General features: G+C 42.8%; 2 protein-coding genes across 3 annotated transcripts; both read left to right on the top strand.

Annotated features, from left to right (window-relative positions):
• The first annotated feature begins 4,180 nt into the window (after positions 1 to 4,180).
• Positions 4,181 to 8,628, top strand: LOC147174893 (troponin I, fast skeletal muscle-like). The gene is made up of 7 exons (XM_086073676.1): positions 4,181 to 4,272; positions 5,386 to 5,415; positions 5,498 to 5,534; positions 6,165 to 6,293; positions 6,578 to 6,667; positions 7,103 to 7,276; positions 8,338 to 8,628. The coding sequence occupies exons 2-7, from the start codon at positions 5,408 to 5,410 to the stop codon at positions 8,413 to 8,415; spliced, it is 516 nt and encodes a 171-aa protein (XP_085929802.1). The 5' UTR covers positions 4,181 to 4,272; positions 5,386 to 5,407; the 3' UTR covers positions 8,416 to 8,628.
• A 413-nt stretch (positions 8,629 to 9,041) lies between these two features.
• Positions 9,042 to 16,458, top strand: LOC147174892 (troponin I, fast skeletal muscle-like). 2 transcript variants are annotated; one of them, XM_086073675.1, is made up of 11 exons: positions 9,042 to 9,278; positions 9,361 to 9,401; positions 9,729 to 9,781; positions 10,196 to 10,314; positions 11,440 to 11,523; positions 12,180 to 12,207; positions 13,056 to 13,095; positions 13,170 to 13,298; positions 14,125 to 14,214; positions 14,553 to 14,726; positions 16,237 to 16,458. In XM_086073675.1, the coding sequence occupies exons 6-11, from the start codon at positions 12,200 to 12,202 to the stop codon at positions 16,312 to 16,314; spliced, it is 519 nt and encodes a 172-aa protein (XP_085929801.1). In that variant the 5' UTR covers positions 9,042 to 9,278; positions 9,361 to 9,401; positions 9,729 to 9,781; positions 10,196 to 10,314; positions 11,440 to 11,523; positions 12,180 to 12,199; the 3' UTR covers positions 16,315 to 16,458. The 2 variants fall into 2 exon arrangements, with proteins under 2 accessions (XP_085929801.1, XP_085929800.1); XM_086073674.1 differs by having other exon boundaries at positions 9,355 to 9,401.
• The last annotated feature ends 1,778 nt before the right edge of the window (positions 16,459 to 18,236 follow it).

The raw sequence follows: 18,236 nt of genomic DNA, 5'->3' as shown, positions 1-18,236 counted from the left end.
GTATCTGTCGTCTTTACAGATGAACGTGATGCTAACGACATCACGTCTTGTGTAAAATGAGAGATTCAGTCAGCAGGTGAGTTTGTCTCTCTCTCATCGAACGCTCCGCATTGACCGCCGACCGCGACTTCTTTCAAGGACGAGATTTGATTTCCGCACCGTCGCATTCTAACGCGTCGCCAAACCGTAAACGTCTCCCGTCGTCTTAAGAGGCTGGCGTCAACGTGTCGCACGACCGCGACAAATAATCCTGTGGCCGTGTGGCCTTAGATGTTCGTAAACGCTAAACGCGCGCCGCTGGAGCCTAATAAGTCCTATTAATAAACACGCGTTGCTCGGGTTGCCTGAAAAATAAACAAGGGACGCGTCATCGACAAGGACGACTGACCCGATTGCTGCTGATGAGTTATTAACATTGTTTTTCAGTTTCAATTGATATTTTAGCCGTTTTGGATTTAGTTATAGCTGTGTAGCTCAATGAATGGGATTGTCTATTGTATTCTTATCTGTCTCACTCTCCTGAGAAAAGAAGGGAGTGTATGTAGCCTGGTACCGGTCTCGGTCGGAAGAGACAGGCTGATGTATGATTGTTTTTCTCTAATCTGATTTATACCTATGGGAGCTCGGAGAGGGAGTAGAGAGGGATTTTCTGGTATTTATTGAGTTGTAAACAAATGTACTGTGGACTAAGGGAGGAGACTTTTCGTATTCACCCACTTTTCAATAAATAATCATGTGCCGGAGTAGAGAGGACACAATCTGACCAGAACACGGTTTGAGTGTCGTCAGTTTTTGTCATCAGAAGCTTCTGATAATTATTTACCTTTGCAAAGGGACTTCTTCACCAGAATCTCACCATTCAGTTAATTGAACACGTAAAGAGTAGAATACAAATATTGTCTACTCTAACACTGCCGTGATTCTTTTTCTTCTATTGAGCCGGAGTTGAATGGGACGCATGTTTTTGAACGATGTGAACACACAAGGTTTAACAAGTAGACGCCGCGCGCTGCTTTGAAGACCCCTTTTTTTTTTCTTTCAGCGCTCACGTCCTTCGATGCCAATATTAGATTTGGCAGAGGCATTTACAGGTATAATTCTTTAATAAAAGTGACGCACGTTTCCTCCCGTAAACATCAGCGAGCATATCATTTATACGCGTGTTTACGGCACGTTGCAAAATGTCTGTTTATGTCTAACAAATTGAAAACATCCGAAGTCCTGCTGATTCTAGGAAGTGCGGTCTCAAATGCGGTCCAATTTGGATGCCGTCAATGTACAGGATTCGGATCGTATGCCGACAAACGTTTCTCGGCAGGAGCGAGCAATATGGCGGCTTCAAAAGTCTCGGCCAATCAGCCGTCCAGTTTTACGTGCAGGTCGGTGTCGTGAACGAACGCGCTGGCAGCTCATTGGCCACAAAGCGCGCTGCCGTAAGTTGCCGCATAGGGGGCGCTGTTGTTCCTTAATTCCATTGACATTTTACGGACTCTTTTTGACTCTCACGGTATTACGGGACAAAGTGCGTGCGTCCCTGATACGCAACGATTCCGTGTTTCAAGGGACGCTTGTCAACCTTGCATGTTGGCATCTAAGGGACATCGTTGAACGTGACTTGCTGGGCGAACTTTGAGATGTGCGCGTGTTGAGTTGACTACGAAAGTGCAAAGGATCTTCGAAGAACACGCTAAAGATAGGAACAAATATTTCCACCCACGATTGTTCTCACGGAAAGACATTTTGTGAACAAGCTCTAAGTACAGTCTTTTCAACAAGCAAGCTAAGAGTCTTCAAAAACATGATGATGATGATGATGATGATGATGATCTACGGTGGACACGCTAAAGATCTTCATAAAGCACAGTAACAACCTTGTATGAACCCACTCAGCGTCTTCAAAGAACATCTTCAGTGGAAATGTTAAGGATAGTCAAGAAACGTGTAAACAATCGTCAACCAACCCCGAACATGCTAACATATCTCCAAAGAACATGATAACAACCTTTAAAGCGCACAAAAACATGCTCATAGCATTCTGTGGACGCGCCAACCGTGTTAAAATAAGATGCTAACAATTTTCAAAAACAGGCTAACAATGTTCTGTGAACACGCTAAGCATCTTTTTAAAAAGAAAAAAAAGAAGAACACGAGAACAGCATTCCAAGGACACGCTAATAACATTCTCTGGACATGCTAACCACTTTGAAACGCTGACAATCTTCACACTCTCAATTCAAAGAGCATGAGCAAGCTGCACTTCCTAGGACGACCACAAGATGGTGCCCCACTCTCATGACGCCGCTTCCACGTGTACGTCTTCTCGCACTCGACGTCACAATTATTTCATGAACTCGTGCACTTCCTTAGACGGCCACTAGATGCTCCTCTGAGCTGAAGACGGTGGCTCAAACCTTAAGTCGGTCAGTAAGTGGTTGGCGTAAGGTGACACGGAGACTTCGGGACATTCCAGAGGTTCCAGTCACGCAAATGGAAAACCTTTGCTTGTCAACCCATGACCTTTGACCTCATCCGCTGTCCGTAATGCTCTTCCTGTCAACCAAGTTAGCAGCTGCCGGCGAACAAAATTTGTCTACAGAGCAGATGATGTCAGAACAGGTCGACAAATACAACAGATTGGTCGCTATTAGGGCTCCTAGAGACAAACTATGGACTCGGTGCCAGTCCATTTCAAGTCCGTTTCGGACGGCGCGCTTGTCCACGCCAGGGCACGTTTAAGGAAGGCCGGATTTGAACTCCGACGCTCCCAACTGCGAGACAAACGTGCTAACCGCTAGGTCACGATGCCGCCTCGCTATGTCGGCAATGCGCACGCTAAAAATATCTGGAACGTTCCCTGCAAGCGGAGCTCCACGTAATTAACTAGCGAACGTTATCCAGGTGCAAAGTCCAGCGCAAATCCGCTGCCTGCCGCTTTTTACGGTCACAACATTCTTCTTCTTCGTTTCCTTTTTTCTTTCATGGTTTTTGCTTTTCCCCTTGTTTTTTCTTTTTCTTCTTTTCCCGCCACGCTACGCAGATCAACCCACGAACCGGGATATTTATAGATGTTGGCAGTGTTGTCTCATTCAAACCTTTAATCGTCGATCGCCGTTCTCAAAACGCTCCTTTTGCTTGAAACGCCTTCACAAGTTGCTCGTCGTCGTCGTTAGCGGCGAAAAGGCACAAAAACGCACGTTGAAGCGAACGTGCTTACGGGCTCGCCCGCGAGCTGGTGGCTGTTAATGTTCACGCGTCTTTAAACGCCCTCGCAGGCGGTTAGCGCCAAGATGGTGGAAGGCGTCTTTGGAGCTAGCATGCTAATGGTGCAGGTAATGCAGCGCAGGTTGTGAACATTATTTAGACTCAAATGTTTTTTGTTTTGTTGTTGTTGTTGTTTTTGCGTTTGACAGCCTTACAAGTTGCTAGTACTCGTTAGCATTGAGGGTTAGCACCTAGATGGTAGAAACCCATGTTGGAGCTAACATGCTAGCATTGGGAGGAAGTTGGTGGCATTATTTGAAGGTTTCCTTGCCTCCCTCTTAATGTATGAAAAATGGCCCAGAAGTCGTTGGCATGGCGTCGTTCATGTTTTAGTGAATTCTGTTTCATATTCAAATGCCAAATATAAAAAAGTGATATGTCAAAAAGAGCATGTAGACAAACCATCAAATGGCATCTGTAAATGGAAAGGAAAGAAAATGCATTTCCTCACATTCTTCAAAAATATGACCAAAAGAAAATAAATAATAGGAACATTTAAAAAGAGAAACATAAGCATATATTTTTTAAAAAGTCGAACTATTTTTCAAAAGCACAAAAAATAAGAAAAATAATAACATTTCAATCCTAAAAGGAACATGTAACAATGTTCATTAAAAAAAAAATATTCAAAAGAATCCCCAAATAGAAAAACAGAACAGACCAAAAAAAAAAAGCATTGACGTCAAAAAGTTGCTGGCTGCTTCTCCATTTTCTGCCTTCCTCCACTTCCTCCTCATCCTTTTCTCGTCGGGGGACAATATGGGGGCGTCGGGGGGGGGCGTTGTTTGGAGTGCGGAGTGTCCTGAGGATGGTGTTGGGCGGCGGTTGATATTTGATGAGTGTCGGCGAGGCCTCTGAGGGCGGACCTTTGCCATAAAGAGGAGCCGTGCGGCTTTGGCGCCGGCGATATGTAAATGTATCCGCGTATATATTGGCCTGTCTGAGCGGGCGCACTCGTAGCGCCGCATCCGCTGCTCCTTCTTTGCTTCTTCTTCTCGTTCCTCGGCACAGGTGAGCCGGCTCGTCCTCGGCCGAGTGTCGCGACCTCCTGACCCCCGCCGGGCCTCCAGCCTTAATTTGGAAGCGGCTGCCGCACGCTTTTCTTTTGTCGCTAAACCGACAGAAACACTTTTCACCTTCGTCATATTCAGGCGGAAATCCGATGACGATGACGACGATGACGATGACGATGACGATGATGTTGTTTGTCGTGCTCAGAGTGAATCACTTGGTTCAGTCTGCGTTCCCATTCAACAAAAGATTTGAATATATTGGATTTTTTAAGTGCATTTTTGGATATTTTTGTTTCTTTTCTATAGTTTTTATTCCGACAAATATTTTTTTTAATTGAGCATATTTATTTTGAGTCAACTTTTATTTTTTTAATGTTATGTTTTAAATATTTTCCTACATATTTTTAAAATCAAATATTTACATTTAAATTCCTTACAAAATCCTTCTGATTTTAAAAACATTTTTTAATGATTTGTTTTTGCATTTTAACATATTCATTTTTATTCATTCAGATTATCGGTATATTGCATTTTATTTGAATGACGATGAATATATCCTAATATTTTTCCCGTGATTTTTAAGATATTTTTTTTCGATCATTTGTACATTTTTGTTTTATATGAGGAATATGCTTTGTAAGTGTTTTTGCGTCATGCATTTTTGTTGATTTGCTTTGAGTCGACTTGAGCCGATGTTGTTGTTGCCGTGGCAACGTTTGGAAGATGCCCGTCGACAGCTCAGCTCTTTTTCTCCATTTTTGATGTTTGTCAGCTTTGGAATGAGAGAAGCTGCTGACGATGATGAAGATGATGAAGATGATGATGCTTGCTTGTCGGTATTTTTAGTGGAGGCGGCGGCGCGCCGCGTTTGGCGTTGGCGCTCGCGCTGCTGCGGCAGCTTTTCTTCACCAAATTCTTTCCCGTGAAAGGAGTGCGGCCGGTGTGGATTCCCCACGTCAGATTTGATTTCCCACCATCCGCCGAAGAGATTATCGCGGGCGACATTTGACCCCCAGCTGCTTTAAAGTCCAAAGTTCGCAAATAGATTGGCGTGTCCAGCGGGTTTGATTCTAATTGCTCGACGTGTTCTTCTTCTCGTTTGTGCTCGCAGCCCGCAGCCAACACCAGCAAAAATGTCGGAGTAAGTTGCAAGATTTCCAAAAGTCACGAATGTTTGGTCAACGCTCATTTCTTTCTTTCTTTCTTTTTACCCAATTCTTCAGGAAAAAGATGTCTTCCAGCCGCCGGCATCACTTGAAGGTACACAAAACACACTCCGGTTACTTTGCCGGTGACAAGTTACATTCCAACTTTCAGTTACATTTTTATTTTTACATTTTGCCGCAGTTACAGTAATCTGATTACTCATTTAAAAATAACTGTTACGTTTCTCAACTTGAATTTAAAAACAAATCATTTAGATGACAAGTGACTTTTTTTCAGTTACATTCAGCAGGTCTCTGTCGGTACTGCCAGTTTTTACTTTGAAAAGTAATCTGATTACTGGTTATTTAATACCCCTTTTAAAAATAACTGTTACGTTTCTCAACTTGATTTTAAAAACAAATCATTTAGATTACAAGTGACTTTATCAGTTACATTCAGCAGGCCAGTGTCAGTACTGCCACCGTTTACTTTGGAAAGTAATCTGATTACTGGTTATTCAATAGCCTTTTTAAAAGTAACTGTTACTTTACTTTTCTGATAACTTGCTACATGTAATTACAATTACGACAAGCCCAATTTATTGACAAATGGTAGCCCTTGCTCAGCAAGCTAGCAGAGTGCCAAACCTAGCGTAGCATGCTAGCTTAGCAGCTGACACGTCGCTACGAGAAGGCCGCCTGTGAACTTCCTTCCTTCTTTCCTCGCTCGCTCGCTCGCTGGCAGAGTTTGATCCTGTCGATCGCCGCCCAGTGGATCCAGCAGGAGAAGAAAGACCTGGTGGTGGCCAAGCAGAACTACGTGGACGAGACCTGCGCCAGGCCCAGCCTCAGCGGAGACCAGGCCACGCTCATGGTCAGCGCGCCTCAACTCACACCGACACACGCACTCTTCACTCCAACTTGGAGTGGCCATTTTCCCATAGTGCAACAGGAGAGTTGGCAAAATGCTCCCCCGGAATCCCCTCCCAGCCGATGGGGGGCGCAAACGAGGGCGCGAGAAGAAAAATGCCACATTTTTGTCGTGCCTTACATACAATAATGATGATGTCATAAAAGGTTGTCCCGTGACGATGACGTCACATTTTGTTGACGATGATGTCGTGCGATGACGTTGCGCTCTCGTGATGATGCGTGCAGGACACGTGCAGGAAGTTGAACGCCCTCATCGAGAAAATGGACGAGGAGAGGTACGACTTGTCCATCAAAGTCGGAAAAGCTGACAAAGAGGTGAGCGCCGCGCATTCCTCGCCGCTGTCTCCATCTTCTTTTCCTCCTCCTTCTTCTTCTTCTTCGTTGTCTTCTTGTTCTTATTTGTTTTCTTCTTGGTTGTCGTCTATGTTGTCGTCCTCTTCGTCTTCTTCGACCCTTTATCCCCTTCTACTTCATCTAGCATGACAGGTCGCACAGCGTCCTAGCGGGTAACTCGCCCGCCCGGACGGCGGTTCTGACTTTCGGTCTTCCGAAATGTGCTCGGGCCTTCCGGCGTGGCGCTTGCAGGTGGACAATGAAAACAAGACGCGCGCTATAGAAAACGGAGGGGTTAGCATTAGCATTAGCATGATTGGCTTGAAGCGCGTTTTGTACGACGCAACGAGTTTGGTCCTTTTTGCGGTTAGCGCGCGGCTAACGAAGCCGAGTTGACACGCTGGTCGTCTGGCGCAGATCGAGGACCTGAAGATCAAAATGATCGACCTGGCGGGCGTGAAGAAGCCGGCGCTGAAGAAGGTGCGCATGTCGGCCGACGCCATGTTGAAGGCGCTGCTGGGCTCCAAGCACACCGTCAACATGGAGCTCAGGGCCAGCCTCAAACCCGTCAACAAGGAAGTCAAGGAGGAGGTCAGATGCAAAGTCACATGATGCAAAGTCACATGATGCATGTCGCCGCACACGCCACAAACTCATTTTGCAGATTATTTTAATTATTGGTTTATTTATATATATATATATATATATATATATATTAGAAATTAGATTAATCATGATTAATCGCTTAATTAAAAAGTCTTTTTATCATCATTTTTTACCCGCCAAATTTGAAGAGCACCTTCTATGTGTTAATTGTTTTGACATTTAATGTCCTGAGGACGTCTTCAACTTTTTTGGATCCACTGCACGCGCTCGTCCTCCTCTTTTTCTAATCAGTTCATTCATTCAAGATGATCCAAAAAGGACCCCAGTAATTTGACATGAACAAATATTCTGAATACACAAATATTTATGAAATGCTTTACTTTATTGCATGTAGTTGTGTTTATTGTTCAAACACAACTTGTGCTGCCTTTAACGTAAGCATAAGCTGTCAAGATAAAAGATCGTCTCTGGTCAAAATTCATAGTGCGATTAATCTGCATTATTACATGATTATTGCGATAATTCTTTGTGATTAATCAATGAGTTAACGCTTTAACTTTGACAGCACTTAATAAATTAAATAAAACTGTATATATTTATTTACTTTTTTTTTTTTTGCATATTTGCACATTACAACATAAGATAAAGATTGTCTTGCGTTTATATTTTTGTTCGGTGTCAAACGTGGGACATTGAATGTAGAACACACAAATAGCACAATACATGCACGGGAATTTAGAGCATGGAATATAAAAAGTGCCATATAAATCGGACACATTATTATTATTATTACCATTATTATTATTATTATCATTATTATTATTATTATTATTATTATTATTATTATCATTATTATTATGTAAAATATAGAATGTAGAACAAAAAGATCTTCAAAAACGAAACTTGAAGTACAATCTCTAATGTACGACATTTGATGCACAACATTGAAGATAAAAAAAAAAAGTAGAACATGTAATGTCGTGCGTAGTACACTTTAGGTGACGCTGTGCTTGTGCGTGTGCGTGTGCGTGTGCGTGTGCGTGCAGCCGGCAGAGGCGGTGGGCGACTGGCGTAAGAACATTGAGGACAAAGCAGACAGGAAGAAGATGTTTGAGTCGTCCTAAAAAGCATTTTTGCATTTATTGTCATCCAAGAAATGTTTGTTGTGTCATTAAATGTTTGCCAAGGTAAAACTCTGCCATGTGACTTTGTACAAATGCTTTGTCGACACACATTACACAACTTTTAGAAGTTAGCATTTGTTAAATGGTCAATATCGGGATGTGTTTGATTGTGACCGTCAAACATTAAATTCAACTTCAGTTTACGAACTCAAACAGCAAATATGATGTTTTCCATTTGCAAGACTGAACATTGAATTTTGGTTACTTTGATCACAACTTCTAAAAAAATACATACAAAATCTTCACACTTAAAACATACACTCAAGAGGCCAAATCATTAGGTACACCATCAATATGTAACTTTTGCCTTTTATTAAAAAAAAAAAAAGTATCCTTTTTTTCATGGATGGACAATATAAAACTAATAAAAATATAAATGGATGCTACTAATAATAATAACAAGTAGTACAGTATTATAAACAATACGTGTATTGGATTTTGTCATGACAAGATGTCTCTAATCTTGTGTCCAATGATCCTTTTGTGCGTTAGAACACGTGATGTCATCTTGAAGCGTTAAAAGCGTCGACGGCGTGTGACGTCGTGTGTGTAATTGGCTGCCGTTATCGTATTTGACCACACGATGTCGCTAGAGCACTTCCTGCTGCTAGTCATGACGTCAAGCGTTAGCAAGCAAATGATCCGTTGATTTCTCATGAAACTGAAGCTTGCTTGAGAAATCAATGACATTTCAACTTTACTTAACGTAATTATTTTTTTTAATTGCACCGAACACAAACACCGCAACAAATGGTATGAATTAGCCAGTTTGGCGTTCATCAGATCTCATGGAGAATTTCAAGGTAAGTTATTTGAATTCAATGTTTTATTATCACTTTTTGTTTTAACGATTTTTTTTTTAACGTAATGTGTTTGTAGTTGCAGGTGCTGTGAAGCAGACGGAAAACAAGGTTTACGATAAAAAGGTCCGTCCTAATCATTTTCATTCTTCAAACAATACATTTTATGATCATTTGCTATTTTTCTGATCTGAAATCATTTTCTTTCTCACGTTTTTTTCATGCGTGACTTGGCATTTTTTGTTGTTGCTAACGCTGGTCTTTAAATGAGCCCCGGCTCCATCCACGCCAATCATAGTAGATGCTAAGCTAACATGCTAATCTCTCCATGTCAGGCCACTTGAACGATTGTTCCTTTTCAACTTGGTCTTGTCCCAAAATAACTTTTCCTTGTTGCATTTTCTGTGGTCAGAAAAATAAACATTTTTTTATTTTTGTTGTTGTTGCTGCAAGCACTGCTGGGCTCCAGGTACAAGGTCATCGTGGACCTCAAGGTCAAGGAGGAGGTCAGTCACATGACACACTGCTTGTGTTGAGAATCATTCACTCATTTCCAAATCCACAATTAGTCCATTTTTATTTTTTTAATAGTTGATTACATCGTTGACAAAAAAAAGTCCCAACATAGTGATTTGGGAGGATTCGCTTGATTGTTTCCATCTAAGAGTCAATTATTTTGTTTACTGTATAAAAATCGGGAGTGATTCAGTGCAGTTCCCGAGATGCGATTGTGAGTGTGATTGGTTGTTTGTCTGTCTGTGCCCTGCGATTGGCTGGCAACCCGTTGAGGGTGTACCCCGCCTACTGCCCCAAAACAGCTGGGATAGGCTCCAGCAACCCCGCGACCCTTGTGAGGAATACGCGGTTTGGAAAATGGATCGATGGTTTGATTTGTTATTGTGCTTTAATTTTTCATTCAGGCTTCTGTTCGACTGCAATGAACTGAATCAACCAACAGATGGCGCTAGAGACGCTCTTTGGCGTTCCTTGCTTTGCCTCCAAAGTAGTCAGATTACTTTCAGCCGGCCCTTCTCAAGACGTGAGTCCATTTTCTCGTTTACTTTTTGACGTTATTAGACGTGATGGTGATGCAAAATGTTATCTTTAAAAACAACACAAAAAACATTTGGAAATGAAAGTTATTTGTAAAATGCAAATGATGATTTTGAAACGTACTAAAAAGTTGTTTGGAAGAAAAAACTTGACATTAAAGCTGCAATGGCGCAGCATCGTGTCAATAGATTTGCCAACGTCTCAATGTTGAGTATGTCAATCTGTTTATATGATACTGCCCCCTTGTGGCCACCAGAAGGAGCAGCAGAATGTCTCTTGAATTGAATTGAATTGAAGCCAAAAATGCTGTGCATTCTATTTGATTACGCATTTCAATCTTATCAGTCTTCTTTCTTATTCTGCTGCCCCCCCCCCCCCAAAAAAAAGCTGTTTTGTGTATCTGCTAATTGGCACTATTGTCATTAAACTAAGAATGTTCTGTTACCATGGCAACATAATTTCCCAAACTGCCAAAATAAGTCCCAGTAAAAATGAAAGTGGCGACCACGAGTCCCTTTTTCCAACATTCACAATTGCAGGTCCGTTCAATGTTTACAGCCAAACTTTCTAGTCATGTCATTTGTGCATGTTTTTATCTTCTACAACATTATAAATAGTTCAAAACGTTTTAGACGAGTGTCTGTTGTTGTTTGTTTTTGGTGGTTGGAACGGATTCATGGCGTTTGCATTCATTTCAGTGGGAAAGATGATTTGAGATACGAATGTTTTGATTCACAAGAAATAGGCAAGAAATGCATCATTCATGGTGTTTATTAAGTAAACTAAAATCAAGCATTTCTTAGATAACTAAAACAAAGTCAATTAAAAAAACAAAATTCCCAAACTCTAATAACCTTTGACCTCAAGGCACTGCTCTATCAAAAGCGCGTATGTTGTCAAACGTAAACAATGTTCACTGATGGTTTCACCTCAAGCGGATTTTTTTTAGGAGGTCTGAAAAATCGGTCGGTCGGTCGGATGGCACAGGTGGCCGATTTGTGCTGGTGGCCCCGCCCACCCAACGCCGGTGCCACCATTCCTCGCCTTGGCCGTATTGCTGACGCCGCTGCCCGCCCTCAATAAACGCTTCTTTTTTCATCCCCTTCGCCAGCTTCCTCTTCCTCCTCTTCATCATCCTCGCCATCGTCGTCTTCATTCGCCAACAGGCCGGGAAGCAGGTGGCACGCGGCAACAGGTCAGGATGGCCCCCATTTTCGTACCCGAAAAAGTCAACTTTTGATGTTATCGGCAGCAATTCTCATTCGTCGTTTTTGTTTCTGGTTGTTCTTCTTTCAATGCGACGACTGCTTGACCTTTCAATCAGGACACCTTTTCGGTCGTGTGCGTTTATATCACATCATGGGGACACTTTTCTGGGTTTTTACTGTCATTATGGGGACCACGTGTCCTTGTGGGGACATTTTGGTGGTCCTCATGAGTCCCCGCGACTTGATTTTACAGTTTAGATTTCAATTGGGTTTTGGTTGGGGTTCGGAGAAGGGTTCAGGTTAGCCAATCAATTGTGACGGTTAAGGTTCGGGTTCGGGGCTAGGAAATGCATTATGCCAATGACGTGTCCCCACTAGAAATGTAAACCCAACGTGTGTGTGTGTGTGTGTTGGTGTTAACGGCCGTGGCGCGCGTGTTGACCGCCACGCGGTGCGGCTGTTTCCGTGGCCTTTCGCGTGGGGGGGATGGAGAGGGAGGGGTGGGGGCGGGGGTGGGAGTGGGCGGTTTTCAACCCAAATTAGCTGTTTTGTGGTCGCAGGTGCAGGTGGTGTGAAAGTGGGCGGGGCTTGACTTTCTCTCAGCAGCCAGTTTGACGTCCGAAGTTTGTTCTTTTTTCCACAGACGCGGAACAACAAGTCAACATGTCTGAGTGAGTCGCACGTCCTTCAAATCAAGATCATTTGGGAAATCATTTTTTTATTGTTTTGATGCGGATATAATAATAACAATGTTCATCTAAAAGTAAAACTAACTCCCTGCCAAGGAGTCGTCATGTGTCATATGTTTTTGTGTGTGTGCTTGTATAGGGTTTTTATTAACTTTAAACAAAATATAGAGCTTTAAAGACACTTTTTTTAAATACATTTTCCAGAACTTTTTGATGTTTTTTTTAAAAATATATATTTTGTATCACTTTTTTTACATATATATATTTTTTGAAACAACTATGAAAGCTGTTGTAAGTTCCTTAAAATAATGATTAAATAGCTTTAAAAATAAGTTTGACTTGACTTTTTAAAGAACATTTTTGATCACTTGCCGCTACTGCTATGTTGCTAGCATGACTTGTTCTTGGAACGTTGCTAAACACGAAATGTTACCGGGTGGATCTTGTATTTTGGGCCTTTTTAAATAATAATAATAATAACTTCTTTAACATTTTAACAACTTATTTTACAAATGTTTAAACTGTTTAAAATCATTTTTAGAATAAATAAAAAAATCATATTGTAATGTAGTAATAATAATAATAATAAAATAGAAAGCTCATAAATGAAAGCTTTTCTTTTTTTAATGTGTTTTTTTTTCTTTGAAATTTTTAGTGACAATATCACTAATAGTATGTATCCCCAATCATTTCTAAATTCCTCTCGAACTTTTTTCCCAATAAAAATAATAAAAGAGAAGAAAAAGCGTCATCCTTTTTTTATGAACAGTGAGACTATGCTAACTGTTAGCATGCAATAAATTTGAGCTCATGAAGACTTTGTGTCACAGGACAAAGAAGCTAACAAACAGTCGCCGGCATCATCTGAAGGTAAGGTTACAATGCTAATAATGCTAATGTTGCTAACGATGCTAACAACAGCTTTGAACTGAATCGGCCCGCAGAGTTTGATGCTTCAGATTGCCGCCAATTGGATCGAGCAGGAGAAGAAAGACCTGGTGGTGGCCAAGGAGGCCTACATGGCCGAGAACTGCCCCAAACCGAACCTCAGCGGAGACATGGCCAGCCTGGTGGTGAGTTAAGCCCCGCCTCTTTGCTGCCGGCCAATCCCATTGCTGTTCAAAGGAACGACGACAACATAGACCTGGACGTGAAAAACGCTCTTGGCTAGATTGCGTCATCGTTAGCGTCAGGCCGCTAAAACGCTAGCTTGCCTACTAACAGGCCAAACGAAGAAATGAAAATGAATCGCAATCCAAACATTTCAAGAAAGCATTTTTCTTAGCTTTTGTCTGCAAACAATGCTAAATGCCTGACGGAGAACCTGATAACCAATGGTAGCATTGACATAGGTGTTAGCCTGTTGAAATGCTAAACATTGTTAGCATTGTCGTTAGTGCTAGCAGGCTAACAGGCCAAATGTGTTTTGCTTTGTTTTCATATTCATGATGAGCCTTAAATCTGCACAAAACAAAATCTAAATGTAGATGAAGAATTTGAAAAACGTGGTAGCATTGCCATAAGCGAAAACCTGCTAAGATGCTAAACAATGTGAGCAATATCTTAGCCTCACAACAAGCCAAATGCAAAATATGCTTTTACTTGGCATAAGTGTTAGCCTTTCAATGTGCTAAACCGTGTAAGCGTTGCTACAGTACTAACTTCTTAACTACTTTATTTTTTGCATTTCTATTAGCTTTAGCTTCTAAGAAATGCTCAATTCAGACGGAGAACCTGAGAAACGGTGGTAGCGTTGTCATAAGTAACAAACGGAGAACCCGCAAAGCCTGCTGGTGTTAGCAGATTTGAAGTAAAAGCGTGTTGAATCTGTGACGTTTATGTTTGCGTTGATTTTTGCTCGCGCTCATGTTAGCCCATTTTTGAATCGTTTGCCAACAGGAAATCTGCAAGAAGCTTCAGTCGGCCATCGACAAGATCGATGACGCTCACTACGACGTCGAAGCCAAAGTGCAAAACATCAGCATTGAGGTGACGTCTTAAAAATGATTAGATTTTTTTCTGTGACAAATTGAATCCATTCCGTGGCCGCGCTCAAAACTCAATTGAATTGATTCCATCCATTTTCAGCATGGATATGAATTGAAACCCGATTCAGCGACTCCCCAAACTGAATTTCCTTAAATGACTGTGACTGTGGCTCGCCTTGCCCACATGCCAGGACATCACCGTACTTTTATTACTAAATTGCCCCCCCCCACTTCACTCCAAACGCAAATGTTGTCTGGCAACGTGCGCGTTGGTGGCAATCGGCTTGACGAAAACGCATGTCGGCCATTGTGACGAAATGCAAATGTGATCGGGACCAGATCCAGGACCTGAAGCTGAAGGTGGTGGAGCTGGTGGGCGTCAAGAAGCCGGCGCTGAAGAAGGTGCGCATGTCGGCCGACGCCATGTTGCAGGCGCTGCTGGGGGGCAAGCACAAGACCACCATCGACCTCAGGTCCAACCTCAAGCAGGTCAAGAAGGAGGTCAAGGAGGAGGTCAGAACAACACGCCGCACGCACGCACGCACGCACGCACACACAAAAATGACATTTTCAAAAAGTAAACATCAAAGCGTCCATCCAAACAAGCGACCACTCGTCAATTAAAGCGATCGTTTCCTGGTATTGGGCCGATACCAGGCCATATTTCAAGGTATCGTACTGGCAACGGGGATTGATACTGGTATCGGCCGCCACTCTTGTGGCCATTTTTCAATCAGGAACTAAAAACATGGATGCCATTTCAGTACAAATGTGACACATTGATTAACGTCCTGATCAAATTGATTAACGTCCTGATCACCTCATTCATTCAAATATATTGCGCCATGCAATGCATTCTGGGAAGCGAGAGGTTCGAAGAGGTGCCGACGATGTGAAACCAGCAAAATCTTGCCTTATTTCACGTTAGTGGATGTCACCAAAAACAAAAGTGATCCACGACATTTTCTTTGGCGTTGACGAGAAAAAATTGCCTCATGAAAATCTGTTGGGGAAATGATTTTGTTCGGTCCCATTTTGGTTGCCAAGAGGCCGCTCCGAACGTGCTTCTTTTCTTTTTTTCTTTTTTTTACAAGGTAAAAGCTTGCGTGGCAGTATAGCGAGCTAGCATTAGCATCTCGCTTCCAGTTTCCATCGCTGCAAATAGTTTAATGGTGGGCGGGGCTCGCCGTGGGTTTCTGTACCAAACATCTGGGATTGCAGCTGTCAACAAGCAGTTTTGAATACATTTTTGATTCACATTTCTTTATGGAAGCATATTCCTGCCACAGCAGGAAAAAAGAAGAACCATATCACGTTAGTACTCGATCCCGTTTTGACTTGATCATTATCGCGTCAACACGAAAGTGATCATGTCCAAATGTGAAAATTCCATTTTTAGCTTAGCATCGAGCGCTATCGAAATGACGTCAGATCAGTTCTTCTTCTTGACGTACGTGGTCACACGGGTGCCGCTGCCACCCAGTGGTCAGACTGAGACGCCACAGTTGCAAACTCCATTTCAATGGTAGACGTTCCTCCATTGAGTTTCAAGCACTCTTGTATTCAATTTAATTCTTGCCACATATTTGGATTGGGACTTTTTTCTGGCCACTGAATTATTTCTGTCATTGTATTTATTTCTTTTTAGAAATTCATTTTATTGTGTGTTCTGTACAAAATGTATTTTATGAACAAATGGAGGGAAAATGAAAACGATAGAAAATTGCCATTCATGTCATGCAACTTGGAGGACATTTGTTACATTGGGATGTGTCGGTCTTACGTCAAAGTTTATGTCATTGTTTCTTGTATGGATGTAAAGTAAGTGCTAATGGTATCGGTGCAGTATCCGCATTGGTGAGTACTGAAGAGATGAGTATCGGTAGTATCGAAGACCTCTACAAGTCGCCGTCAAACTATCCATGAATCAAATTTGACCCGTCCGTCCGTCCATCTGTCCGCAGACACGCACGCGTACGTGTGTGTCGTGTAAATCTGCGCGCGTGTGTGTTTGTGTGTTCAGCCCACGGAGGCGGCGGGCGACTGGCGCAAGAACATTGAAGACAAAGCCGACAGGAAGAAGATGTTTGAGTCGTCCTGAGCGGATTCTTCACATTGTCACCAACTTCCCGCGCGTCCTCGTGACACGTCAACGCATCTGATGAGACTTCCGCTTCAAATGATCGCTTTTGTTTGTTTCCAAATGAAAACGCAAAATGCACAATAAAGTTTTCAATGTTGGGTTCATTTCTATTCATGTCTTTTCATCGCATAACAACAACAACAACAGTAATAATAATAATGATGATGATGATGATGATGATGATGATGATGACATTGTCACTTTCAATCAACACGAACATCGTTCAACGAAATGAAATATAAGATGATGCAGAACAACAGAAAATATCAATTGACAAAACTACAATGACGTTATTCTTACCCAAAATATTTGTGATCTTTCCCAGATGACATTTTGTTGTTGATTGATTGAACATGTGCGTTGCCTGAAAATGGCCGTTTGGAAGCAAAATGGCCGACTTCCTCTTCAAGTTGGGTCCTTGAGACTTTTTGGTGCTTCTCGTTCTGACGGACGCGCTCACCTAATTTGGTCCAGTTTGATAAAACCGCTGGTGAGTGTCTGGGGTTTATTTTGTCATTCCCCGGCCCTCACAAAATGGCCGACTTCCTCTTCAAGTTGGGTCCTGGAGACTTTTTCCTGCATATTATTATTTTTGTCACTGAGAGAATTTGTCCAAAATGGCTGCTTCCAACCAAAATGGCCGACATTGTGTTCAATAGCGGCCGTGCTTCCTCGTATTCTGGACACGTGGGCCCGTTTGGCGCTGCCGACTGTGACTGACGTTGGAGGGCGTCAACCTCCGGATTGCTGTCAGGGTTTGATTTAAAAAACGTTTCTAAACTCGCCAACGAGTGCACCAGAGGACGTTTTTGGAATCTAAAGTAAAACCCTTTGTCGGAGATCTGCTTCCATCGTCATTCGCACGTTGAGGCGTCAATGAGCTCGGGTGTCATGCGTTAAAAATACTCCCAATGAGCCTGCGGTGCCCCCGCAGGCAGCAGTGTGAAGTGCAGCCCATGAAACAACCGCCAGGAGAAAGAAGATGGATCCGCTGCGGGTGCGGCTCGCGCCCGACCAAGAAGACACGCTTACAATGATTTCACGCCATTTTGAAAGCAGCTGAAAACGCTTCGGAGGAGGCAAACGTTTTTGCGTGACGACATTGTTCGATTTCTTTTCAATTGTCGTCGTGTTTTTCGAGCACCGATTGAAAAATGGCACCGTCGTGTATTTGACATCATAAATGTATTCCACGTGCGAGAATGTGAAGCACTTTGCGAAACGAGCTCAAATGTACTTGGGTGTCACTCCTTAGATGGTCCGGTCTAGCAGGGGTCCAAGGTTCTAAGGTTTCCAGCACAATCTAACTTTAACCTTCTCGGCGGGCCCCTGGAGGAGGCGGAAGAGGTTGGGGAGGGTGTGAGGGGACGCCTCCGGGTTATATTTGGACCTTCGGCCTCCATCAGCACTTTTGGCTCCCTTACAACTTTTACACTCGGAACGAACCGGAACACGACCCAAACTTGGTGCTCCGGTGAGTGAATGTGATAAAAATGTCCCCGCAGGGTTCTGAAAAACGTGAGGACTCTCGGGTCTGCCGCGGTCACGACCCGATGTTCTGGTCCAGGTAGACCAAATTTCCTGCTTCTCTCTGAAAGCGGACTTTTCCAGAACAAGCAAAAATCCACGGGTCGGCTGTTGGCTTTGAAAATATTCTCTGTGATGGCCTGACATGAGGATATTTGGAAAGGTCAAAGTTCAAATACGCAAACGTGTGGTTCAATGAGTCTGCCTGGGAGGATCCCAGTCCAAAGGGCAGGAGAACCGAGCCGCTGCTTTGCTTCGAGAACCGTAGCGGGCCAACGTCGGTCCTGCGGGTTTGAGAGGTTCGAACTGCAGCTGATTGCAATCAACAGGATGCTTATCAGGCTTGCGCAGAG

The sequence above is a fragment of the Leptonotus elevatus genome, chromosome 4 (assembly GCF_054856555.1).
Source record: "Leptonotus elevatus isolate MCC_2025b chromosome 4, RoL_Lele_1.0, whole genome shotgun sequence".
NCBI lineage: Eukaryota > Metazoa > Chordata > Actinopteri > Syngnathiformes > Syngnathidae > Leptonotus > Leptonotus elevatus.
This window is presented reverse-complemented; position numbering and strand designations above follow the sequence as displayed.

Coding starts and splice junctions, on each gene's coding strand:
- LOC147174893 (XM_086073676.1), top strand. Junction 6,294..6,577: donor GAGACCAGGCCACGCTCATG/GTCAGCGCGCCT, acceptor TGATGCGTGCAG/GACACGTGCAGGAAGTTGAA. Junction 6,668..7,102: donor TCGGAAAAGCTGACAAAGAG/GTGAGCGCCGCG, acceptor CGTCTGGCGCAG/ATCGAGGACCTGAAGATCAA.
- LOC147174892 (XM_086073675.1), top strand. Junction 13,096..13,169: donor GTCGCCGGCATCATCTGAAG/GTAAGGTTACAA, acceptor ATCGGCCCGCAG/AGTTTGATGCTTCAGATTGC. Junction 13,299..14,124: donor GAGACATGGCCAGCCTGGTG/GTGAGTTAAGCC, acceptor GTTTGCCAACAG/GAAATCTGCAAGAAGCTTCA.